Raw genomic sequence first — 25,456 nt, forward strand, 5'->3', positions numbered from 1 at the left:
GCAGACTCAGTGAGCACCAAAGCCCCATTGAAGCAAGTCTTACCCCAGAGGGGTGTCTCCAGCACAGAAGTTCTCCCACTGCAGACACAGCTGATTCTCACAGCCAATTGGCCTGGAGGTCAATCCCTCCCAGTGATACCTACAACAATCAAGGCTTAACTACAACAAGACTGTGCACAAAGACCACAAGGGGGTGCACCAAGAGTGTCTACCTCAGGTAATTGGGGAGGCTGAGGCACTGGGCCCTATAGGACACCTAGTACAGAAAGCCACTCTATCAACACAGCGAAGCATAAAAAAATGCAGAGACAAAGAAACAGGACACAAATGACAGAAATGGAGAAAAGCAAACTACTGGATATAGAATTCAAAACCACACTTTTAAGGTTTTTCAAGAATTTTCTAGAAACTGCCAATAAACTTAATGAAACCCTCAAAAAATCTAATGAGACCCTCAAGGTTGTGATAAAGGACCAACTAGAAATTAAGCATACGCTGACTGAAATAAATATTATACAGACTCCCAACAGCAGACCAGAGGATTGCAAGAATCAAGTCAACGATTTGAAATATGAAGAAGCAAAAAACACCCAACTGGAAAAGCAAAATGAAAAAAAAAGAATCCAAAAATACGAAGATAGTGTAAGGAGCCTCTGGGACAGCTTCAAGCGTACCAACATCCGAACTATAGGGGTGCCAGAAGAAGAGAGCAAGATATTGAAAACCTATTTGAAGAAATAATGACAGAAAACTTCCCCTACCTGGTGAAAGAAATAGACTTACAAGTTCAGGAAGCACAGAGAACCCCAAACAAAAGGAACCCAAAGAGGACCACACCAAGACACATCATAATTAAAATGCCAAGAGCAAAAGATAAAGAGAGAATCTTAAAAGCATCAAGAGAAAGAAACTCAGTTACCTACAAGGGGGTACCCATACGACTGTCAGCTGATTTCTCAACAGAAACCATGCAGGCCAGAAGAGAGTGGCAAGAAATATTCAAAGTGATGAATACCAAGAACCTACAACCAAGATTACTTTATCCAGCAAAGCTATCATTCAGAATTGAAGGTCAGATAAAGAGCTTCACAGATAAGAAAAAGCTAAAGGAGTTCATCACCACCAAACCAGTATTATATGAAATGCTGAAAGGTATCCTTTAAGAAGAGGAAGAAGAAGAAAATGGTAAAGATACAAACTATGAACAACAAATACACATCTATCAACAAGTAAATCTAAAAATCGAGTGAATAAATAATCTGATGAAGAGAATAAACTGGTGATTATAATAGAATCAGGGGCATAGAAAGGGAGTGGACTGACTATTCTTGGGGGGGAAAGGGGTGTGGGGGATGCAGGAAGAGACTGAACAAAAATGGTGCACCTATGGATGAGGACAGTGGAGGGGGTGAGGGCAGAGGGGGGGGTGGAAAATGGGTGGAGGGGAGCTATGGGGGGAAAAAGAGGAACAACTGTAATCTGAACAATAAAGATTTAATTTTTAAAAAAAGAAAAAAAAGAAAGCAGTCCAGGAAAGGCTGGCCCCTCGCTGGGGGCGGGGGCGGGGTGTTCACCTGGGAGTCTAGGAGGTAACGCACAACAGATACCAAGGCAGACCGAGTTCTCGGAACCTAAGGGACCACCATCTGGCTAGAAACCAGCAGCACAGTGCGGTCTGTTTACAGGGAAAAGGGGGCAGGGCAGGGGGGCAGGAAAGGGAAAGACCAGGCAGAACCTACACCCAGCTCCCCCCAGAGCTGCTCAGGCTGCTGTTCTTTCCAGCCCAGCGTCAACCCCAGTGCTGGCTGGTGCCTGGCATTCTTTTCCCAAAGAAGAAAAGCCTTTTGCTCTTGACTAGGAGTTCAGGGCTTGCGGTGCCACACTGCACTGCGCTGGGCCACCACTCCCCAGGCTCCTTCACAGAGGCTGGCGAGCAGCAGGGCCCTGCAGGGGGAAGGGGCAGACAGTGGCTCTGGCCGGAAGACAGGCAGGCAGCTGTCATCACTGCCTGGGTTCAGCCTTGTCACCAGGGACCAGTGAGACAGGCAGTTTACTCCCGCAGCTGCCATAACAAGCAGCTCCCCGTGCTCGAGGTTCAATGCCAGCTTTCTGTGGCTGAGGAACCTGGGTCCCAGTCCTAGCAGAGGCTGCTTGGTCCAGCGACGAGTTACAGCTGCAGCGGCTCCACCACTGGAGGGTGCAGTCAAAGTTGAGAAGGTGTTAGAGGGCTGTGGTGGTGCCCAGGGCTGAGCACAGAGCCTGGCCAGGGTGGGAGTGCCAGGCGCCCCAGGCTGTGGGCAGGGAGAGGCCACAGACTTGGATACTGCCAGAGTCAGTTTTATTAGGGTCCAGGGGACTGAAGGGCCGAGGCTCCCCCTGCCCCTCCCCATGCCCCACTCCCGGATGTCTGTTAGCCCCAACTGTAGAAATAAATTTTCTGCCAGGCAGGTAAGTAATCCATGAGTGGCTCTGCAATGTGAGAGAGAGAGAGAGAGAGAGAGAGAGAGAGAGAGAGAGAGAGAGAGAGAATGAATACACACAAGTTCAGGACTGAGGGCCAGACTCCTGGCTCTGCTCTGCCCAGGTTCCTTATCAGCCACTGTTGCTCAAGTACAGCTGTTCACATCTACACGGCCTGGAGACTGACCCTCACCTCTTCACCCCCGGGAGGCAGTAAAAGCAGCGATCTTTGTCTCCATTTACATGCATATGCTCAGAAGCCACCCAGTGTGTCCAGCTGTACCGACGCTGCCAGCCCAGCCCAGTGGCTCTCTGCTGAGGTGGACTCTGCAAGCAGCCCAGTGGGCTTCAGTCTCGCCAGAGTGTGTCCACCCAGAGTCTCATGTCACTCCAGGACATGGAGGCAGGGAAAAGGCTGATGGCTGATAAGGTCTAACTCCTCCCACGCCAGACACCCTCCTTCCAGCTGCCCAAGGCGCTACCGACCAGGCCGGCCCATGTCCAGGAGCTCTTCCCACCTAACGTGACCTCCCGCCCCCTCTCTGGTGGTGGCAAGAATCAAATTACAAGGAGACAAAGAGAAAACAGGGGGACAGGGCCATGCATGAGATCCACAACACACTGTAATAGTCACACCCCGCCCCATGCTTACTTGTCACCAGGCCAACACCCGGGACATGGTCTGCCAGCAGCTGGAGCAGGAAGAGGATCCTGGCCCTGCAAGGAGATAAACAGGGAGCAGGCTGAGTGGGGTGTCCGGGTCTCTGCAAAGGAGGATGCTAAAACGCTTTCACCGACCACCTGACTGCAGGCAGTGGCGTCAGGAGACAGAAAGTAACTATGGGGCAAGGACAGACCCCAGTACAAAGGACGAGATCTCGGGCATAGCTCCCAGCCATGGGCCTGGGATGCCCCACAGCTCCAGAGAGACCCTACTGTCTCTGTGACAACAGGAAAAGGGGGAGAAAAACTGTGCCTTCCCAGACTGCACCCTGCTCCTGTCCTCTGGGGAAACAAGGAATTTCTCTGACTGGTTTCTAGATCCTTCTGTCTGAGCACTGCTCTGAGGGTGCCAGGCTGATCAGCTCAGCGGAGAGCGAGCCAAGCTGGAGCCTGGGAAGCCACCTCTGCAATTACTGTTTCACAATGCCTGTCGAGATACTGGGGCTGTGATGTTCCCTCTGTACAGTGCAGGCAGTTGGTGGGGTTGGTGGGGGGAGGTCATGAGGCTCCTGTGAGCCTCTTGAATATGGAAGAGGGTTTGGCTTTAGTGCCTTGTGAGCTTTCAAACTTATCTGAAAGCAGAACCTGCCAGACAGTTCTCCTCACGGAGGTGATAATAAACATGACATAAACGTGCTTTCTACCGTCTCAGAAAAAGACAGAAGTTGCACGGTCATAATATGAAGTACAGGAAGCAGTGTACTTTTTAAAACCTACAGAGGGGTCCCAGGAACCTCCTGCTGTTCACACCCCAACTGCTATACAGGGACCCCTCCTCAGATTCGGTCGGACCTCAGACAGTCACCCTGGCCGGCCCGTGGGAGACTTGGCCCTGGGTACCACACCGTCCTCCCCCGCTGTCCCCACAGGCCTCTCTGTGTCCGATGAGGCTTAGAGCTCTGGACCCTCACAGGTGACAAAGTGGGGCAAGGCAAGGGTCAGGCCGAGAGAGAACTTGGCTGTGGGGATCGGATCTGCTACTGGCCACCTGGGTGACTTTGTTTAAACTGCCCAACCTCTCTGAACCTCAAGTGCCTCCTGTAAGAAGTGGGGATAATCCAAACTACTTGACAGGAATGTGCAAGTGACCTGGAGGGTGTGGCAAGCCCAAGCCCACCACCATCCCTGGGCACGGTCCTCTGTCTCCTGCCAACAACTGCTTAAGCTCCTGCACCCATGGGCTGGTGGTCCCTAGAGCTCAGAGAGCAGGTCTAGGCTGGATCCAATAAGTGAACAAGTGACCACATCCCAGGACAGCACACAGCAGGTGCTCAGTGAACCCGGGAGGGGGAAGAGGGAGGGAGGAAGGCGTGAACAAGGCTGGGACACTGGTATCCCACTTCCTGCCTCTCTCCCTTGCTGAGGGTGGGCCCCGCCATTCGCCATGCGCTGTAGGGCCCTTACTCGGAGAAGCGGTCATAGAAAGGGGAGCGCAGCAGGTAGTAGAGCAACAGGATGGTCCGACGCCGCAGCTCCAGCCGCTCCCTCCGGGTCAGGCCCTTCCTGTCACTCAGGAGGCTCAGACTGGGGAGATGAGGGAACACAGTTAGGACCAGCAACAGGAAGAATAGGGGCGCCTGCCCGCCCAGGTGGGAACAGGCCTGTAGCACAAAGCCTGGAGGAGGGAGTGGAGACCCCAGACAGGCCCAGGCTCACCTGGTCACATCCACGACACCAGATAGGAGCCAGGGTTTCCACGACCGCTGCCCCCATAGACCCAGGCTGAGCACTGATGGCCAAGGCGTCAAGGATGTCTCCAGCACGGGGCCCGCCCTGCTCACTCCTGTCAATCCCTACCCCCAAGCGGCGGCAGCCCCATGCTAAGGATACAGTGCAGCAGGGGCCGGGCAATATACAAGGACTCTGCAATGGTCTCCTGCAGTCCCAGCGGAGTGGGGGTGACGCTCAGCTCCTCCCGGTGCTGCTGTTGCCGTCTCTCCTGCTGCTGGGGGGCTCCCCAGTGCCTTGAGTGCAGCGACGGAGCTAGAACACAAGGGCAGATGAGAAGCCAGGCCCAGGCTGGGCCTGGGGAGGGCAGGTGGTGATGAGAACCAGGCCCTCGGGCCCATGATGACTCAGCACTGAGGTGCCCAGTCCAGCTACGTCTTACACTTACTGTTCTGGAGCGTTCGCACCACTCTGTGTGACCGCTTCCCCACGTATGACTGCTCCTGGCTGCTACTGCTGAGCTCACCATCTAGCAGGGACAGACAGAAGGCCACACTGTCAGAGGGACATGTTTCCAGCAGAGCCTGCGAAGAGTATGTGTGCAGTGAATGAAGGTTCATGGTTTAAGGGGAGAATGGATGAGCCTGTGCGAAGGCAGCAGCTGAGGCAAGGACACTGAAGCAGCGAGAACCCAACCACATCTACAGAAACCACAGCACTAGAGGGGCTGTATCTTCTTAATCCCTGGCTTTCAACATGATCTAGAGGAGAAGCAAAGAACTGCCTCCATTCAAGGCCAGGAGAATGAGGCTCAGAGCCCAATAGGTGATGGGCCCACAGCTCTGAAGGGATAGATCTGCTGGCTGTCCTGCCTCATGAGCTTGGGGTTCTGAATACGGAGGCAGGCCCAGAGACGAGGTTGGCAGGATCCCCATCTCCTGCGGATGCTCTGTCCCCTCGTCATGCAGACCACAGAAAAGGATGAGGACTCTCATGTCAGAAGTCCTGTGTCCAAGTTCTGATTCTGTTCCAACCTAATTTCTCTCTCTCTTCTCTGTAAAATGCAGGGTGATGAGAACAAACGAGTTGATGGGGACAGATGTGCTCCATTAATGGACAAGATTCATTGGGTCAGCACTAAATCCACAGAGTAGTCCCATGCTCACTCCACCCCAGCGTGGGAAGCAGCTTACCCGGGGGCTGTGCCTGGGTCTCCCTGTCCAGTGGAACGATGGGGGGTGAGGTCTGGAGGCCAGCCTTGAACCAGATGAGCAGGAACATTCGCAGTACTGCCCTGGATTGGGAGTATGGCAGGGCTGGGGGGGAGGTGACTAGCCGGCAGGGGTGCAGAGGAGTGCTGTTGAACCCCATCTGTACAGCTGGCCTTGGTTACCCCCACCCAGGGCCTGCCCTCCACAGTCCCAACATACTTGGCCAGCTGGATGAGGGCAATGACGAGCCAACGGCCCACTTCACCCCACACCTTGGCGGCCCCCATCTCCATGAACACCTCCACACACTCCAGCACGCTCAGCCATGTTAACAGCTTCTGCTGGGACAGCGACTGCAAGAACCCCAGGCCAAGAGATCAAGGGATACTCCCTCTTCCCAAGCCTCCCCCAGGGCACTCCTCTGACAGGAGGTGGATTTTCCCCTTTCCAAATGTGAAGGCCTGAGTTCTCCACCTGGGACAGGCTACTCCATGATTCTAAAACAGTCTCTTCACCTGAAATGGGGACATTGACACCTGGACACTTCACCCCATGAGATGACTCAAGGCTCAAATGGACAGAGGCAGGTCTCGTGTTCTATGAGACCACAGCATGTGCTACGCACAAAGGTTGGTTGTTACCATTTCTTTCCTGAGTCCCCATGCTTCCCGCCCTCAGTTCCTGGCAGAATTCTCACCACAGGCAGCTTTTTCCGAAGCTCCTTGCGCAGGATCCCATCGTTGAGCAGCACGAGCAGGTTCGAGGCAGAGTACACTGAGGGGTAGAGTGTGGTCTTGAGGGGCTGGCTCTGCAGCCTCCACCTCCTCACCTTTTCCCCAGAGCTGCCTGGATCACCTATCACCTGCTGTGCTCAGCCACCCACAGACTATGTGGAAACCAACCTGCCTCCCTGCCCACTTCTTCAGAGCTCCACACTCCCCAGTAGGATCTTGTGTGGCAGGCGGAACAAGAAAGGATGATCTCGGGGACAAACCAACCTGGAACTGCCCACTGTGCTCCAAATAGCCACAGATGTGTGGCTTCACCTCCTGGCCTCTGCTTTCTCCGCAGCCTGTCCCTGAAAGCCTATTCCCTCTCCACCTTTCAAAACCCAGCTCTTCCTTTCAGCACCATCACCTCCAGGACTCACTGGGCAAACACTACAGAGGCAGTCCGCTCGGGGATCCTGGGATCTGGGATCATCAGGGGCTGTTCTCTAACCTCACTGAACTTCTGTTCCCTTAACTGGACACTGGGGACAACAGCACTGACCTTATATGACGGCCGGGAGGATTAACTGGGCAAAGGCAAGGAAAGCCCTTGGTCCAGCCGCCTGACCGGTCAAGGAGCCCAGGTCTGTCTTTCGGCTACGGGGACACGAGGGCCCAGGAGAGTGGGTGCTGGGCCTTTGTGCCAGTCGGTCACAGCACAGGATGACCTAACGGGAAGCCCGGGACTGCGACTCGGGGAGGTCCCCCTCTGGGAGGCACTCGGGGCCCTCCCGCCCCCCACCCCCCACCCCCTTGAGCCCGCTCACCCAGCTCTGACAGCTCGTGCGAATCGGCGAAGCGACCTGCGAAGACACAGAAGGAGGCGTCGGTGAGCGCTGTCCCACCCTGCGGGCGTGGGTCCCTGGATGTCCCCTCCCTACGCTCTACGGGAACCTGGAAGGAACTTCTCCAGCACCGGGACCACTGCCCCGACTCCTCCGGGAAGGGGACCCGTGGGGTCAGAGGTCAGAGCCTCAAAGGGATGGGTCAAAGGTCGGGGTGGCACCTGCCAGCAGGTAACTGAAGCCCCGCACTGCCGTCTCCAGCTGGGCCGTGGCGGCCGGGTGACGAGTCACGTACTCCTGGTAGCGGAGGCCCAGGAGCCGCAGCTTCTCCATCCTGCCCTGGGACCGACAGACCCACTGACTGCCTGTGCCAGTGGTGGCGGCGCCTGGCTTCCTGTGCCCTCCTTCCTGCTTCCGGTGCTAGGCCCGCCTCTCCGTTGCTTAACTTCCGCGGTCTGGAAGGACGGTGACGTGAAGGGCCATTGAATCCCAGATCACCCATCTTTTTACATTGCCTCCCCCAAAGGTAGCGCCTAGCAACCGAGAGCCTAATCCCGCCCTCCTTGCTCCTGCAGGTCATTGGTTAACACAATCTCCGCCCCGCCCCACCCAGGCAGCTCAACAAAGTCGGGACCAGCTTTTCCGCCTTCCCGGTTGGCTGTCCTTGCGCATGCGCAGTTCCAGCTCCAGGGCGGTCTGGGCCTCACGTTCTAGAGGGGCCTAGAGTCTCTCCAATAGAACGCCGAGAGGCTCGAACGGGGGGACCGGGTGTTAAAGGGCTGGGAGGTAGCGCGCGAAAAGGAGCCTCCATCAGACTTGAGGGGGCGCCGGGAGAGTCTAATATAGTCGGAGTGTGTCTCGGCAGGCGCGCGTGTCGCCAATTTCAACGTCTCCCGTCGAGTGCTAGGGAAACGGAGGCAGCGATGGATCCTGCACCCCACGCAGGCTCCCTCCTCCGGACAGCACCGTCAGTGTCCTGCTTCGGGCCAAGCTCCTGCAAGGACTTTGCCCACCAAGAGCGCGCACCTGCACTCCCACCTCCGTGGAGAAACCCTGGCCCGAGCTTCGGCTCTCGGCTGGGGAGTTTCCCTTCTCTGGACCTCGGGTTTCTCCATCTGTAAAATGGTTTGCGGGCAGACTTGGTTCGCTTTCGGGCCTCGACGCACCTCCCGGAGCTCAACTGCTCCGTAAGCGATGGAGGCAAATCCTGGGGATCCCTTCCCAGTAGCCTCCTAGAAAGGGGCAGCGCCCGGAGAAGAGTGGCCAGAGGCGCGGGTAACAAACGCTCAGGCGGGGCAGCTGCTGATTGGCTGCGGAGAAGGGGGCGGGGCTGCTGGCAGGTGTGGTACCTGAGAACGGTAATACGTCTTTTTAGCCAATCCCCTCCACCAGATACCATCTCCAGACAGGGAAGGATCCGCTTCAGAACCCAGTCAAGCCCTAGCCCAAGGGTGGGCAAACTTTTTGACTCGAGGGCCACAGTGGGTTCTTAAACTGGACCGGAGGGCCGGAACAAAAGCATGGGTGGAGTGTTTGTGTGAACTAATATAAATTCAAAGTAAGCATCATTACATAAAAGGGTATGGTCTTTTTTTTTTTTTTTTTTTTTTTTTTTAGTTTTATTCATTTCAAACGGGCCGGATTCGGCCCGTGGGCCGTAGTTTGCCCACGGCTGCCTAGCCGGTTGGGCCCAGTGGAAGGATCCCGGGTTCGGTCCCGGGTTCGATTTGGGTCAAGGGCATGTACCTTAGTTGCAGGCTCCTGCAGGAGGCAACGAATCTATGCGTTTCTCTCACATTGTTATTTTTCTGTCTTTCTCTCTCTCTTTTACCCTCTGTAAAATCAATGGGAAAATATCCTCGGGTGAGGATTAAAAAAAAAAAAAAGAAAGAAGAAGAACCCAGTCAAGATTGGAATCCTGGTCTCATCTGACCATTTGGTGTTTTAAGCAGCACACCTCACCAGGAAGCCACAGCCCCTCCTTGCACTCACTCCCTCGAGCCTTCTCCCCAGCATACTTTCTTCTATCTTGGGCAAGGAATCACAGCTGCCCTCCCGACTGGACGAAAGGGGCCACATGCTGACCTGACAAGCTCAGGGGAGGCCTGCATGGCCGTCTTGCAAACGCAGAGACCTACAGTAACCACAAAGGATGGTCTGAAATTAAACGTTCACGAAAGCAGTTATGGTGGGTAGTCACCTCCTAGGCCGTATCTTCACTGACAAGGCCAACCTTTACCTTAACTGAGCCTATCTGTCTTTTTGCATCTATAATAACACTAGAGGCCTGGTGCGCAGATTCATGCACTGGTGGGGTCCCTCAGCCTGGCCTGCATCCTCTCACAACCCAGGACCACTTGGGGGATGTCAGACTGCAGTTTCAGATCGGGCCAAAACCAGCAGTCCGACATCCCCTGAGGATGTAGTGTGCCAGGCGGCTGGGGAGGAGCCTGAGCCCAGGCCGGGCACTGCTCCCACTCATCCCAGCCCTGCTGTGCCTGCTGCCACAGAGGCGGGAGAGACTCCAACACTGCAGCTGGGCCTTCCACCTGTGAGCCCTGCCTCTGGGCCCCAATTGTCAGCTGAGCAGTGCTCCAGCTGTGGGAGAGCACTGGCCACCAGGGGGCAGCTCCTGTGTTGAGCATCTGCCCCCTGGTGGTCAGTTTGCTCAGAGGGTCCACAGTTTGTTGGGTTGTTCAGTCGTTTGATCGCTTAGGCTTTTATATAGAGAGATATCCTTGAAATGTCTGGGTAACTTGTAACTCCCCCTTTTCTGGACCCCTTGGGGCACAACCTAATGTGCCTGGGCACCAGAGGTTTCCCTGCTTTGCTTTCTCCCATTTGCTCTATCACCAATGGATTTCATGTAACCCACCTACGTCTCCTCCTTTGATTGCAATGTGTAAAAATAGATGAAAACCGCCATTCCCCAGCACACTATCCCAATCCATTGAGACACTGCTTCCCGGCAGTTGTCGACAGTTTGGCTCAAATAAACTCACAAAAATTCCTTAGGGGTTTGAATGTTCTTACGTTAAGATTACTCAGACCAAGGAATGAAGACCCAAGGAGATGTGTCCGGTGCTCTCCAGAGAGGCAAAGGCCTTGGAGAACACAGGAGATGGGCGTGGGCACACCTAGCACAATTCTCACCACCTCCTGAATGCCTGGCTCACTCAGCTCTTCTTAGCAACCTTGCCACGTTGCTAGGAAGTCCTTTCCACAGATGGGGCATAAGAGGCCCAAGGAGGGGGAAGGACTGGTCCCAGGTCACACAGAATGGCACTGGCCAAAGGGACAACAGTGTAGGTCTCTCGTGGCAGTGCTCTCTCTCCTATGGCTCACAGCCCAACAAGAGCCATTGGTTATGAGTCAAGTTAGCAACGGGCATTAAATTAAGACCAGGGCTCAGGGCATTTGGTGTAGGGCTCTTTTTCCCTTCCTCCCTGTACCTTACCATCTTAATGAATTTGTTCCCCAAACCTCACCAGTGGGTACACCTCCACTCCCACCCTCTGTGGCTGTGGAAGAGTCTGCAGGGACAGTGTGTGTGATCCTGTGCTTCTGGAAAGGAGAGAGGCATGGAAAATAGAGGGGCAGCCTCCTCCAGACAGAATATGAGGGGTTCTTAGGCTTGAGCCTGTTTCTCTTGCCTCCCTCGGTCGTAGGCGGCAGGAGCAGCACCATTATGTCTGTTGGGGGAGAGGGGTCAGACCAAACCTGGGGTCAGCAACTTCAGTACTTGGGTTCTGGCTAGGAAAGAATTCAGAGTCCAGACCCAAGCTTTAAGAGAACAATTATTGGGTAAATTAAAGAGGTAGAAAAAGTGATTTCTAAAAGAAATGGGCTTAGGAAACAAGTTATGGAGGAAAAGGAAGGGCCCTTGCAGCTTGGGAGTGGAAGCTAATGGTAATGTGCCTGGGGAAGGGAAAGGGAAAGGCATGGATGTGCTCCCAGGAGGGACAGCCCACTGGGCTCTCTGTCCTAAGGGTTTTAAGGGCAGATATTTTAGGGGAGGTCTCAGGAAAAGATCTTAGAATATTCAGTAGCTTTCCAGGTGTGTCCATTCAGGGTTGTAGTCTCTATTGATTGACTGGCTGGCACCGGGAAGGTGTGTGTGTGTGTGGGGGGGTGTCATTATTCAATGCAGCTGGTCAGCCATGGCTGGTTTTATGCTTATCTGAACCTGGAGCTGAAATACAACTTAAGACCTAAGTGTTATCTCTAGGGAGAAAAGGTCAGGGGACTCCAACCTTGACCGTGATATGCTAGGAGAGGAAAGGTCACCCTGGGGGCAAGGTTCCGCTCTACAATTGATTGATTATTGCTAGGCACCTGGGGCTTTCCACCCTGAAGATCTTCTATACCTGGCCCATTGTCCTTGCTCTGCTTATGTCAGTCTAACTGCCTACAACACCTCTACCACTGGGAGGGGATCCTGGACCCAGCCAGGTTGACTGCAGGAGGGCTGCCTGAATTTCCTCTCCAGATTCTGGGCCTAATTAGGTCCCAGAGACAAAGAGTGGCTGTGTGCTGGCGGCGCCCGGGGCAGCTCCTCCCTGCTGGGCCACTGCCTGGATTTGATCACCTTGCTGGGTTGGAAGGGCCTCTGAGCAGGTTGGGCCAGGTCTCCCCTCCTTAACTCTGCCCTGAGCCACAGAGGACCAACAGGTACAGATAAAGACACTGAGGATAGAGCGTCGGCCTGCGGACTGAAGGGTCCCAGGTTCGATTCCGGACGAGGGCATGTACCTGGGTTGCGGGCATATCCCCAGTGGGGGGTGTGCAGGAGGCAGCTGGTCGATGTTTCTCTCTCATCGATGTTTCTGACTATCTCTCTCCCTTTCTCTCTGTAAAAAAATCAATAAAATATATTTAAAAAAAAAAAAAAAGACACTGAGGGCCCAGAGAGTGGGTCACACAGCGAGGTGCTGGGCAAACCCGGTCTCAGGCCTGGAAGACCAGCATACTTTATATGTTCATACCCGTCTCCCTTTCCCCTCCACACCCTAAATCTCCTGGAGGCCCGGCAGGCATCTCAGCACCTCAGTTTCCCCTGAATGGTAAGGTTGAGCAAGGGGTGGGGCCAGCACTGTGAGTGACCACAGTCCCTTTCAGTCCCAGGTGCTGACTCAGCTCCCCCCACAAACTCCCTTGGCAGGCCCTGACTGTGTACCCTACTTGCTCCCTCACATTTAACCCCCACAGAGAGTCTATTGAGGGTCTTGCAGAGGGATTCACCCACTCCCCACCCAGCTCCAGGCTGGAGATGAGAGTCAGAGGGGCTGGAGGCTCAAAGCTCCAGATGCCTGGGTGGCCCCTGCAACCCTTCATCTCCCAATTCCCAGATCTACAAGGAGCTGCCATCAATCTCCATGACAACCATTGCCGCTGGCCTCCAAAGGCCCAAAGACCCCCATCTCCCAGAGAAAGGCATCCTGGCCTCTCAGAGGAGACTTGAGGGTCTCAGGCTGGGGTGCTTTGTTACAGCTTTTTGGGGACTTGGGACCTCCCAGGCCCTCACTTTTTAAAGCTGGATGTTGGGCTAAAAGACCCAGATTGGGCCCTTTTCAAGGCCAGGTAGAGGCCCAGTGGGTCCTATCCACTTTCAGCACCACTTACTGAGTACGTGGTCCGTGGTCCGTGCCAGGCTCTGCTTGGGTGCTGGGACCCAGACCCTTGAGCAGACAGCAGCTATGGGAGAGACAGGTTATCTACATATCAACAAGGCCCAATCTCCAGAGGTCCCAGAGACAAAGTAAATCTAGGGACTGTGGTAGGAGGGGCAGGCCTTAGGGAATCTGGCAGAATCCAGGCAGAAGGAACTTCAAGGGCAAGTCCTGGGGCAGGAAGCCCTCAGGGAGCAGCAGCAGGGACCCGCCTGCAGGGTGGCGCCTGGGGAAGAAGGCCCGGTGTTCTAACAGGTCACTTTAACTCTCGGGGAGGAGAGCGCCCGTGTCCAGGGCTCGTGTGGGGGTGACTGCGATGAAGCTTGTGGAACCACGGCACAGAGCCCGGCTCGGAGTAATACGCTCAGTCAACCGCGGCTGTGGTTCGTGGTCCATAGCGCCCCCCTTCCTTTCCCCCTCCCCAATTCAGGGCAGAGCCCAGGCTGGTGCCTGCAGAGGGGTGCGGGGTGGGGAGCAGAGGAGGAGACCCAGGCGGGCGCCCGCACAAGCTCCTCATCCAGGAAAGCGCCGGGGAATCCAGGCCCCGCGTCACTGAGGTCTCTCGCCAGTTCCTGGGCAAGAGGCCACCCTCCCGAGGCCGTTTGGTCCCAGCCCCCACCGGGTTTGGCCGGGCCACCTGGTCTGAGCGGGAGGGGGGGGGCGGGGGGGGGATGGAGCGCATAGATCCGGGAGGAGAGAGGGACTTAGGTGCTCCCTGGCTCCAGGGCACAGCTCGGCCGGCCCCGCCTCCAGTCCCCGCAGCAGGTGTCCCCGCCTCCTGTTCCCGGGGCAGGTGCCCCTGACCCAGGGGCGGCATTCCAGCCTCCCTACTCGGGCAGCCCCTTTCATGCCGGGCCCCGGTCAAGGCCCCACCCCCACGCGAGGTGAAGGGGAGGAGGTGGGGCCCCAGAGCAGCCCAGAAGGGGATGGGCTCAGAGCAGGTACCTGGGACTGAGCCTTCCCCGGCGGCGGCCCCCCACTTCCTCCAGTCTATGGGGGAGTGGGGGGGGGCAGGCTTCCTGGGTTCCTGCCCCGCTGGCGGTGGGGGGCGGGTGCCGGGGCGGGTGCCGGGGCGGAGGCGGGGCCAGGCCTCCCTGCCCCGGGGGTCTCCCCGCCCCTTCGGGTTCAGTCAAGCGGAGGTGAAACCTGAACCCAGGTTGGGGGCGGGGCTGGCTCCTGCTCTGACGGGGCTGGCCTGCGCCTTCACCCCCCTTTCCCCGGCACCCCGCCTGGCTTTTGGAAGAGAAAGGACCGGGTCCCCCAGCCGCAGGAGAAGGTGAGGCGGCGACTCAGCGCGGGAGGGGAACGGGCGGCCGTCGGGGCTCCGCCGCCCACGCCTGACCCTCCTCTTCCCTCCCGGATCCTTAGGGCCCGCGATGGAGCCCGCGGCCCGGGGTCGCGCCCCTCCCTGAGCGCCCCGCAGACGGCCATGCTGCCCCGAGGGCGCCCCCGGGCGCTGGGGGCCGCCGCGCTGCTGCTGCTGCTGCTGCTGCTCGGCTTCCTCCTGTTCGGCGGGGACCTGGAGTGTGCGCGCCGCGCGCGGGGCGGCGCGGGGTCCTTCCCTTGCGCGCTGGCGCCACGGATCCCCCAAGACGGGCGGCCACGGGGGGCTGCTGCCCTCGACCGAGACCCGCCGACGGACCCCGGGGGCCACAACCGCTCGGACTGCGTCCTGCCGCGGCCGCTGCCTCCCAGGTGCGAGGTAGGTGTGCAGGGCCCCTGGCGGGGGGAGACCCGGGGGCGCGCCCCCCACCCCGCGCGCGGCCACCTGGCCACCCGTGGGAATCCCCACACCTGGCCTTGCGGCCAGCCAGCTTGGGGCGCCAGGGCCTCGCACTTCCCCTTTCAGGGATCAGTTTCCCCACTTTGAAATGACGGGGGTGGACGCCGCCCCCTCCCGCCCCCTGCGCCTCCCCAGCTCCGATGCCTGGCGGGGCCGCACCGCGCTAGGCCAGGCCAGCCCCTTAGCCCGCGGGTCCTCGCCGAGATCTGCCAACCTCAGTGTCTCCCCCGCCCCCAGCGCTTGCACGTGGCCATCGTGTGTGCAGGGCACCACACCAGCCGAGACGTCGTCACTCTGGTCAAGTCCTTGCTCTTCTACAGGTACGGCCAGGTGTGCAGGGGGAGGGGCGGCCGGAGTGGAGGCGGAACGAAGCCTTGAGCCGGATTGCGAAGTTGGTGTTTCCACTTGGGAGCCGCTTGGGGTGGGGCTTGGCCCGTGCTGTTCCTCTGGGCCCCCCAGCCTTCCTCCCCGTCCCTCCCAAAGGAAAAACCCTCTGCACCTCCACTTGGTGGCCGATGCCGTGGCCAGGAACATTCTGGAGACGCTGTTTCACACATGGATGCTGCCCGCTGTCCGCGTCAGCTTCTATGACGCCAATGAGCTCAAGGCAGGAGCCCTGGCCCTTCTCCTCCTCCCCGGCCTGCCCCCCTCCCCTTCCTCCCAGGGCCTGGGGGGAGGAGAGGAGAGGTTAGAGCTGCCTGGAACAGTTCCGGTCACACCTACCCAAGCTCAAATCCCTCACCCCTCCCGGCGCTCAAGCCTTCTTTTCCTGGTGTCACACTGAGTATGCTCTGATGCTCATGGGCTCTTCTCTGCCAGGCTCATGCCCTGCCCTTCCCACCCACAGCCCCAGGTCTCCTGGATCCCCAACAAGCATTACTCTGGCCTCTACGGGCTAATGAAGCTAGTGCTGCCCGGTGCCCTGCCTCCTGACCTGGCCCGGGTTATTGTCCTGGACACGGATGTCACCTTCGCCTCCGACATTGCCGAGCTCTGGGCACTCTTCGCTCACTTTTCTGGTGAGAGGCCTGCGACCTGCCCCAGCCAAACCTCCTCCCTGGCCCGTCCAAGCCCCCCTGTGGCCTAGCCCTGAGCCTCAAGCAGCTCCCTCATGCCCTCCCCTCCCAGACGAGCAGGTGATCGGTCTTGTGGAGAATCAGAGCGACTGGTACCTGGGCAACCTCTGGAGGAACCACAAGCCCTGGCCTGCCTTGGGCAGGGGATTTAACACAGGTGGGGATGGTGGTGGTGGTGGTGGTGGTGGCCACTGGCCCGTGGACTCCAGGGACTGGGCAGGGCACAGGATGCTAGGAAGCCCCAAAGGAAGAATAGTGCTGTAGAAAGAACACGGGGAGAAGAGCCAGAAGACAGTGCCAACCCTGGCTGTACATGCTGGATGACTTTGGCCAAGTCACTTGGGCTCTCTGTGGCGCAGTTTTCACATCCATTAAATGGGGATTTTACCAGCCCCCGGATCACTGAATGTGAGTAGATGGTTGTGGACATGCTCTGGAAGCTGTGCAGTGACTCCTTCACCCCCAAGAGGACTGAGTGTTTATAGAGGTTGTCCTTGCTCCTGTCTGACAGAAAATACCAGCAAGTCAAAAAATAAACATTCCAAAGAGTCCGTCATGCCCCTGGCTCTGGAAGCCGGGCCTTCCCAGGTGGGGGTGACTTCTTCTCCCTGTGGGCAGGTGTGATCCTCCTGTGGCTGGACCGGCTGCGGCTGGCTGGCTGGGAGCAGATGTGGAAGCTGACCGCTACACAGGAGCTCCTCACCCTGCCCGCCACCTCGTTGGCCGACCAGGTCTGGGGCGGGGGAGCCCTGGGTAGGGGTGGGGCAGGCTCAGGGCCAAGGTGAGATGGCTGTCTCTGCCCAGGACATCTTCAATGCTGTAATCAAGGGGCACCCGGCACTGGTGCAGCCCCTGCCCTGTGTCTGGAATGTGCAGCTGTCTGACCACACGCTGGCTGAGCGCTGTTACTTGGAGGCGGCTGACATCAAGGTGAGCGCGGTTGAGGGGGGCTGAGTGGTGGTAGTGGGCCAAGGATGGGGACTCCTGCTCCCATCTCCCCACTGATACCCTCCCGGTCCCAGGCGATCCACTGGAACTCACCGAAGAAGCTGCGTGTGAAGAACAAGCATGTGGAATTCTTCCGCAACCTCTACCTGACCTTCCTGGAGTACGATGGGAACCTGCTGCGGAGAGAGCTCTTTGGGTGCCCCAGCCCGCGCCCACCTGAGGCCGAGCAGGTGAGAGGGAGTTGCCTTCCCTGGCCTTAGGGAGATTCTGTCCCTCTCTGCCTTGGTGGGACCCAGCTTGGTCTGGGGACTTGTCCTCCTGCCCCAGCCTGGTCCTTCTGCCCTCGACCCCCTCAGCTGCAGCAGACCCTGGCACAACTCAACGAGGAAGATGCCTGCTTTGAGTTCCGGCAGCAGCAGCTCACTGTGCACCGTGTGCACATCACTTTCTTGCCCCATGAGCCACCGCCTCCCCGGCCCCACGATGTCACCCTTGTGGCTCAGCTCTCCATGGACCGGTGAGGATGCGGAAGGCAGCCCCAGAGAGCATGGCGTGGGCTGGGACTGGGCATTTGAGAGGCAGGTGGCATTTGGTAGAAGGAAGAGCTCTCAGGGCGTGGCACTTCAGGAGTTCCCGAAGTTGGAAACACTCAGGATATGGCGGGAAGACCATGGGCTTTGGGAATCACTCAGACCGCTGGGGACGCTCCTCTGTAGCTGTGGGACCATGGGCGGGTCTTAACATCTGCCCCCGGTTTTCTCATCTGTCCAATGAGAAGGACCCACCTAGTGGGGTAATTGTGAAGATTAAGTAAGACCAGCTCAAAAAGTGCTTGGAAGGGGTGTCCGTAGCAGCTCACCTGGAGGGTGTTCCAGCCCTCCCTGGCTGACCACCCGCCTCACCCCAGGCTGCAGATGCTGGAGGCCCTGTGCAGGCACTGGCCGGGCCCCATGAGCCTGGCCTTGTATCTGACAGACGCAGAAGCCCAGCAGTTCCTGCGTTTCGTCGAGGCCTCGGAGGTGCTCTCTGTCCGGCAGGATGTGGCCTACCACGTGGTGTACCGTGAGGGTCCCCGCTACCCCATCAACCAGATTCGCAATGTGGCCCTGGCCCAGGCCCTCACGCCTTACGTTTTCCTCAGTGACATTGACTTCCTGCCTGCCTACTCCCTCTACGACTACCTCAGGTGGGTGGGGTACGTGGTTGGGGTCCGAACCCTGCTCCTTTCTGGGCCCCGTGTTCTCTGCAGAATGGGGTGTGTATTAGGGCGGGGTCACACTTTCTCTCCGGGCTGCCATAGGAGAGGCGGCGGGGTGGGGATGGGCTGCTCCCCACAGCAAGCCCACTCATGCCTGTCTGCTAGTGCGTGTCAGGGTGAGCTAGCTTTTCCGAGTCGGGCCCCTGGCTAACGAAAGCAAGGGAATCACTGGTCCAGTGCTGGAGGCAGAGCCGTCCCTCCTTCACGGTGCTGCCTCCTCAGGGCCTCCATTGAGCAGCTGGAGCTGGGCAGCCGGCGGAAGGCGGCCCTGGTGGTGCCAGCATTCGAGACCCTGCACTACCAGTTCAGCTTCCCCACTTCCAAGGCTGAACTGCTGGCCTTGCTAGACGCTGGCTCTGTCTACACCTTCAGGTAGGAGAGGACACTGCTCTGTCCCCATTGCCCACACCAGCCCCCACCACCCACAAGCTCCTAGCCTCAGCCTGGCTCCTTGCCCTGTCCCCCTTCACAGGTACCACGAGTGGCCCCGGGGTCACGCGCCCACAGACTATGCCCGCTGGCGGGAGGCTCAGGCCCCATACCGTGTGCAATGGGCTGTGGACTATGAGCCCTACGTGGTGGTACCCCGTGACTGTCCCCGCTATGACCCCCGCTTTGTGGGCTTTGGTTGGAACAAGGTGGCCCACATCATGGAGCTGGATGCACAGGTGAGGGGGATCCTTAATGTCTCCAGCTGCGGTTTAAATACCTCTAGGCCCGGGGAGCTCGCCATGTCTCAGCATGGCACACCACCCCATTAGGCAGCACTATAGGAAGTCCCACCCTTCTGTGTAGAACTACAATTATCCGCCCTTTGGCCTGGCTTTGGCTCTTAGAGGCTCTTGGGTAAGCCTGCTCCCCATCCCCCAGCCCAGGCACTGACCATTGCTCTGCCCTACCCTTGCAGGAATACGAGTTCCTGGTGCTGCCAGAGGCCTTCACCATCCACCTGCCACACACCCCAAGTCTCGACATCTCCCGCTTCCGCTCCAGCACCACCTATCGAGACTGCCTGCAGGCCCTTAAGGATGAGTTCCTCCAGGACTTGTCCCGCCACTATGGGGCTGCTGCCCTCAAATACCTCACTGCCCTGCAGCAGCCTGAGGCTCCCTGACCTCCCAAGGCTGGGCCTGTGTGGCTCTCCGCTGCCCCTGGCCTTGGCTCCCACTCACTCTGTTATTTAAATTATTTAAAGTCTGTGGGAAGGGCCGCAGTGGAGCATCTGGGGTGGGGCCTGGGGCCTCCCTTTGCTGTTCGGTCGCTGGGGTCTATTCTCCCTCTGCCCCAGCTGGTTTGGGGCTGGTTCCCCCCTCCTCAACTGTACACCTCTTTTTCGTAATTAATGTTTTAAAAGCTCTGTTTTATGTTCTTCTTGGTTTGGGGCATGAGGGCATCCATGAGCCCAGGGAGTGCCTGGGAGGTCCTGAATCTTGCTGGAGTCATAGGAGGGCCCGGCCTCCCCCAGAGGCTGTGACTGGAGTGTGTCTTGCCCTCCCTCCCTGGCCCCAAACCCAATACCATGAGGCTGAGAGACTTTATTTGGCTTTATTTAGTAAAATGTTAAAATAAATAAATACAAATTGATCAGCTGCTCTGAATCCCCCCCACCCCCTCAAAACAAAAATCAAACGAACAAAAACTTTGAAGCACAAAACTCCAAATACAAGTTCTACCAAGACTGAGATCACAAAGTGTGTGGACAAAGACAGGTGGGGGCTGGCTCTTCTGCCCAGAGCGTGCTGACCTCTGGCTGCCTGTTCTGTCCTCCTGGCTGCAGCTTACCCTGGGCTGAGACCCAACGACACTGGGCGGGCAGGGGCCAAAGGCTGCGGTGCGGGACAGGGTGTCCTCGGGGTTCAAGAGGGCCTTGTGGAAAGGGCGAGCCCATGGGATTGGTGAACCCTGCTCTCCCTTGAAAAGGGCTGTTTTTAAGAGTTCCACCCCAGTTCCAGGCAGGGTGTCACTCCCAGCTTCCTCCCCTTCACATCTGTGGGAGGGTCAGTTGTCTTCTCGGCCACCCTCCCTGCTTGGCCAGGCGCTGACCCTGAGGATGGCTGTGAGTCAGGGTGAGAATGGGCCTCCTGTTTCCTGCCAACGGTGCCCAGCTGAGGGGTGGGGTGAGGCCCAGTCATGTCCACAGAGCACAGCTGCCTCTGTCCAACAGAGGCCATGGAATCGAGAACCCAGGGCCTGGAAAATGTTCCTGGGCCACCACCCATCTTACCACCCCAAGAGCCTTTTGCCCCTGGAGTGAAAGTCTCCTATGAAGCCCTTGGGGAAATAAGAAGACCACACCCTGAGAGGCAGTGAAGGGAGGAAACCGCTTAGGGTGTGTTGTGTGAGTCGGGAGCGAGAGCCCAAGGAGGCTCTGCTGGCCCCAGAGAGGAAGAATAGGAGATGGCAGAGAGGCAAGTGCACTCAGACAGGTGAGCAGAAACGGTCCTCATGGGAGAGGTGTGGGGGAAGCAACTGCACCCATTCATGCCACCTGCTGAGCCAAGCAGCAACAGGGACCCGAGGCAGTTCCTAGAGGGAAACCGGGCATTCAGATGCTGCCGGCTGGAGGCTGCCATGGCCATTTGCAGGCCCCACATGGGCCTCCCTGCCAGGCACAACCAGCAGGTTTGCCCCAAGGGCCTGATAAGGAAGGAAGAAAGCAGAACTCCGGATGAGCTCAGCAGAGGGGAGACAAGACCGGGCAGGCTCCGTGAAAGAAAAAGGACCTGCAGGCCACATTGGCAAGAAGGTGAGCTGAGCGGGAAGATGACAGCAGCATGACCTCACTGCCTCCAGGACACCGCGCCGAACCCCAGGACTGACAATGGGCCCCACGATCGAGGGCCAGGTGGGCAGCTACCTGGTCCCAGACCAGCGGGTCCCTGGCCTCTAAAGTGACTACCAAGCCAGCTGGTCTCAGAAGTACCCAGCAGCTCAGGTGTGGGGAGCGAAGGGGAGGAGGGAGGCAGAGGCGGAGCCATTCGGGTGGGGCAGTCATGAGTGCGTCTCAGGTGGTCACAGGCCTGGGGGACAGAGGAGGAGGAGACTGGGTGACTAGGGCATTTTCTTTGCGGTAAGGGGTGTCTTAACATTTGAGTCCAGAATGGGGGCTTGGGCAGGGTTGCATTTTTGTACTCTGTACTGGCTGACTCCCCACATGGCTCACATCTGAACTTCAGGAAGAATCTACACCCCGACCCGAGGCAAAGTCAGCGGGACTGCTCACAGCAGCAGGCAAGGCACCCGCCGATTCCCAGTCCTGCCCCCACCCAATCCTCAGGCAGCTCCTTCCTGAGCGAGGCCTCTGTGATGATGGTTTCCCAGCTTCTGGGCCCAGACAAGTCGAATAGGCGGGCCCCGAATTGGGGGGGGGGGGGTGGTAAGCCTGGCACTGGGCTCTGAACCTCCGCCAGCTATTCCTCCAACTAGTCCAGGCACTTCCTAAACTCCCTGACGAGACATAGCACCTTGGTTTCTGCATGAGGAAAGGGAGCTCCTCTCCATCCCCCTCAGGCAACCTCTCAGTCCTGCCTCGGAGTTCCTCCTGGGACCTCCCTGGAAGATGGATGAAATCGCTGGTGGAGGTGAGACATTTCACCTAAGAAGTGTCTCTCTGTTGTGTTCGCTCTCAGGATCCATCTTTTTCTCTCTGAGTCTAACTGGATGAGGGAGAAGTTAATGGGACCTTTCCTGTCCCTCCTAGGCTCTGGCCAGTAAGAAGCACAGGGTGGGCTTTGGGGAGGGGCTTTGGGAGGGGCCTCTGCCTCCCTCCTGCTGGGCCAAGAACTCCAGCCAGAGCACACACCTGGCAAAATTTATTTTCCGCAGGCAAGACGGCAGAAATGTCCGAGCCTTTCAGAACCCTGGTTTTTAAGGAGACAAGCCAGCCAAGGCAAGCACAGAGATTGTGGCCAAAGGTTACCCAGGAAGCTTGTGGGTGGGCAAAGTGGAGTGAAGTCCATCTCCGGTGCCTGGAGCCAGCAGGCAGAGAAGGGCTGGACATTTAGACCTCTCTTCAAAGGCAAGGCAGATGCAAAGGCCACCCAGGGCTCTGGCTCCGACACACCATGTAACCTTGAGAAACCACATTCCTTTGCTCTTTCTAAGCACCAAGGGCTGCTGCAGCCAGCCTGCCCCCTGCCCCCTCCCAGAGGGCTGGGGTGCAGAGGCACCAAGGAGCTTCCCTGGCCATTTCCTTCCAAGCTGTCCCCCAGGCACTCGAAATGCTGGTGGCTGAAAGACCAAGAGCAGCACCAAAGGAAGGGATCTTATTCAGGCACCAGCCTTTTGCTCTAGCAAAATCTGTGGGTATAGTGGGTAGGACCTCAATACGATCCACACTCCATTTGGGCTTCAAAAACAGGAGCCCAGATCCCTGCACCAAGAAGAGAGGGCAGTCTTCTCTGAGGAGGGGATGGTAGGAGAGCTCCGCCCCTGCCCGCAGGCCGGCAGCCATCCCAGGTCAGAAATCATGGAGACTAGCCCACCAGTCTTGAGACACAAACACAGCAAAATGGCATCATGATCAGCAGGTTCTGTGCTAAAAAATTATAACTACACAGCATTTTCTCCAGTTCTGACACCTTTTTTAATAGAAATCACTGTTTTTAGGAAACAAATAGCACTTTTGTAATTTTTTTTTACAATGTTTCTTACCTTGATCTTAATTTAAGTAACACTAGGAAGACCTCAATATCTTTTATTTTTCTTTTTTAATTTAAAAAAAAGTTGTTGTTGTTTTCCCCGGATACAAAGATTTTGCCCTTGCATAAAAAACAGTGCCCCGACGATGACACAAGGACTCACACAGACTCACTGGACCTCACTGACACTATGGCTCCTATTCTACCATGCAAGGTCTCGACTACCCTTAACTGGACTGTCAGCCTGAAAAACAGCTTTTCTATTCCTTATTTTAGTTTTTGTTACCAAAAAAGTAAAAGAAACAATAAAATAAAACTTTTTAAAAAAGAAAATAAAGAACAAAAATTAAAAAAAGAAAAAGAGAGACGTCTCCATTCAATCCACACACACCTGGTCGCGTGCTGCTACGCTCAGGATCTTCTATAAATATAGAAAGGGGATGGAGCTTGTTTTCAAGTAAAATCACTGATCCACCTTTTTTCCTTCCTCGACACACACACCCTTCTTCCCTGCCCTGGGCAAGGGCTGACTGAGCCTGGCTCTGCTTGTTCTTGGAGAGGGAAGGGACCCACCATCCACGGGGCGCACACCCATTTGCCAGAGCAGGGAAGGAACCTGGGGGGCGGTGGGGCGCCCACGGCGGGGAAGCGCGTGCTCCGAGAACCCGACGGCCTTCCTTGGTGCCCATCTCTCCGCACACAGTGGCCCACCACACACGATAAGAAATACTGCTTATTTGATATACTTTTCCCACCCCGGCTCCCTCCCATTCCCTCCCCATCCCTCCTCTGGGCACTGGGGTTGGTGAAATCTCGATTTCCTTTTTTTGGTTTTAAGTAGTGAAAGTTTAGAAACAGGAAAAGCCCACACACTCTTTGGACTTGTCTTCTCTACCTAAACAAACGGCTCGGCAAATAAGGATCTGAAACCTGCTCTCCTCCCTCCGCCCGTCCCTGCTCCCCACCCAACAAAACAAAAACAAACCCATCGTGGCTGTGGAGGCTGCTGCAGGCACACACTGGTGTATAATAGAGAGAGTAAATATATTATTTCACTTGGCATGGTGCTGGCAAAGAACCTCCAGCTGGCACTATTTCATGTAACATGGTCCAATCTTTGCATGTACACACAGAATAAGAAGGATCAATTGGCAAACTCTGGTGCCACCTGGCACAAGCATCTTCTCTCTCTCTGGAACCAAAGAACCAAAAGAATTCTGTACTTTCCAGAAGAAATCCGGCTTTGCTCTTCTAGAGTCTTCAGTGTTTTGCTCTCCTCGCCGCCGGGGTCCCGTGGCTTCTCCTGGCCGGGCTCTGTTATTTAGTCTCTTCCCCCTGGTTACAGTTCGCTGTGCAGCTCTGCGAGGACGGGGAGGGGGCTGGCGTGGAGGTGGCGGCGTTGGCAGGGGGCGTGCAGTCCGGGCCGTTGGAGATGGCCCCCACAGTGGCCTCAGAGTCTACGGGTTTGGAGAGGTCGATGCCATGGATGAGGCGGATCAGCTGCTTCACCTTCTCCAGGGAGCTGTGCATCTCCTTCTGCCGGGCCAGGATGGTGTTCTTCATTTCCATGCATTTCTGCAGCAAACGAGAAGGGCGGCGGCACTGAGCCTGTGGCTTTGCTGCCAGGCCTGCCAGCCTCTGCAGGTGCAAGGATCCTCGCTGGTTAGTGTGCAGCCCGGGACCTGTTCTGCTCCACAGGAGTGGGAGCCACCACCCAAGGAAGGAGGAGGCCCCAGAGGCAAGAGACAGAGGGCAAACGAGTGGTTCAAAAGCCAATTCTACTTGACACTGGGACTTAAAACCAAAGGTGAATTACTGCTCTAATCCTATGAAATAAGTAATTTTAAAAGCACAATTCTGCCTGGCCGGTGTGGCTCAATGTGTTAGAGCATGGGGGGGGGGGGGGGTCGCAGGTTTGATTCCCAGTCAGGGCACATACCCAGGTTGCGGGTTCAATCCCTTGTCAGGGAGCATATAGGAGGCAACCAGTTGATATTTCTCTCTCACATCAATGCTTCTCTCTCCCTCTCCCTTCCTCTCTAAAATCAATAAAAACATCCTCAGGTAAGAATTAAAAACAACAAGAACAAAGTTCCCACAGCCGCGCGGAAGCTGGTTTGGGCGGGTGTTTGCACCGCGCTGCTGGTGCTAACATGGTCAGGACCGGACTGAGCTTTTCCGGGGAGAAGACAAGCCAGGGGTGTCTGTGTTCAGCCGGAGGGCCTCCCGAGGATCACTCGGTCGGCAAGAACTCAGAGGCAGAGCCTGGGCGGGACCGCGATGTTAGGAGAATCAGACTTCAGCCAACAGAACCCCTCCTGCCCGTCACCTGTAGTCTTTTGCCCTCAGCCTCTCACACCTGTTGGCTTCTGCGCTAGGCAGGGAAAGAGAAGTGAGACCTGCATGCCATGGGTAGGACGGTGGGGAGGGACGAAAGCAGGTGAGTGGGACAGCTCAACCGTCAC

The 25,456-nt window shown here is 56.9% G+C and overlaps 3 protein-coding genes across 9 annotated transcripts in view; 1 reads left to right on the forward strand and 2 right to left on the reverse strand.

Annotated features, from left to right (window-relative positions):
* Positions 1-1,475: 1,475 nt before the first annotated feature.
* On the reverse strand, positions 1,476-8,145 carry PEX16 (peroxisomal biogenesis factor 16). Of its 4 annotated transcripts, none has more exons than XM_081099672.1 (11): positions 7,839-8,145; positions 7,600-7,635; positions 6,760-6,836; positions 6,282-6,415; positions 6,045-6,145; positions 5,300-5,380; positions 5,014-5,166; positions 4,840-4,912; positions 4,588-4,707; positions 3,113-3,177; positions 1,476-2,469 (listed from the first exon to the last, which is right to left on the reverse strand). In XM_081099672.1, exons 1-11 carry the CDS (start codon positions 7,948-7,950, stop codon positions 2,411-2,413), a joined length of 1,011 nt encoding a protein of 336 aa, XP_080955798.1. In that variant the 5' UTR covers positions 7,951-8,145; the 3' UTR covers positions 1,476-2,410. The 4 variants fall into 4 exon arrangements, with proteins under 4 accessions (XP_080955798.1, XP_080955797.1, XP_080955800.1 ...); XM_081099671.1 differs by having other exon boundaries at positions 6,045-6,208; XM_081099674.1 differs by having other exon boundaries at positions 6,045-6,208; positions 7,843-8,023.
* A 6,570-nt stretch (positions 8,146-14,715) lies between these two features.
* LARGE2 (LARGE xylosyl- and glucuronyltransferase 2) lies at positions 14,716-19,913 on the forward strand (the record flags this gene model as incomplete). Its single annotated transcript, XM_081099299.1, has 13 exons — positions 14,716-14,988; positions 15,307-15,389; positions 15,553-15,676; positions 15,917-16,088; positions 16,198-16,302; positions 16,764-16,876; positions 16,950-17,075; positions 17,168-17,323; positions 17,450-17,610; positions 18,001-18,279; positions 18,574-18,723; positions 18,824-19,019; positions 19,259-19,913. 13 exons carry the CDS (start codon positions 14,716-14,718, stop codon positions 19,463-19,465), a joined length of 2,145 nt encoding a protein of 714 aa, XP_080955425.1. The 3' UTR covers positions 19,466-19,913.
* A 3,003-nt stretch (positions 19,914-22,916) lies between these two features.
* PHF21A (PHD finger protein 21A) overlaps positions 22,917-25,456 on the reverse strand; it is a 165,927-nt gene continuing 163,387 nt past the window's right edge. For all 4 annotated transcript variants that reach the window (XM_081099680.1, XM_081099679.1, XM_081099678.1 and 1 more), the window contains one exon: positions 22,917-24,566. In XM_081099680.1, the coding sequence (XP_080955806.1) occupies positions 24,309-24,566 (258 nt within the window). In that variant the 3' untranslated portion in view covers positions 22,917-24,308. The remainder of the gene's footprint in view (positions 24,567-25,456) is intronic.

The sequence above is a fragment of the Myotis nattereri genome, assembly GCF_964212035.1.
Source record: "Myotis nattereri genome assembly, chromosome: 9".
NCBI lineage: Eukaryota > Metazoa > Chordata > Mammalia > Chiroptera > Vespertilionidae > Myotis > Myotis nattereri.

What these genes read in the sequence shown, in the direction of transcription:
- PEX16 (XM_081099671.1), bottom strand. Translation starts at nt 7,950, where the DNA reads ATGGAGAAGCTGCGGCTCCTGGGCCTCCGCTACCAGGAGTACGTGACT. An exon ending in GGTGCGAACGCTCCAGAACA is followed by an intron (nt 5,167 to 5,299) that starts GTAAGTGTAAGA and finishes CTTGTGTTCTAG; the next exon opens with CTCCGTCGCTGCACTCAAGG. An exon ending in TTCTATGACCGCTTCTCCGA is followed by an intron (nt 3,178 to 4,587) that starts GTAAGGGCCCTA and finishes ATCTCCTTGCAG; the next exon opens with GGCCAGGATCCTCTTCCTGC.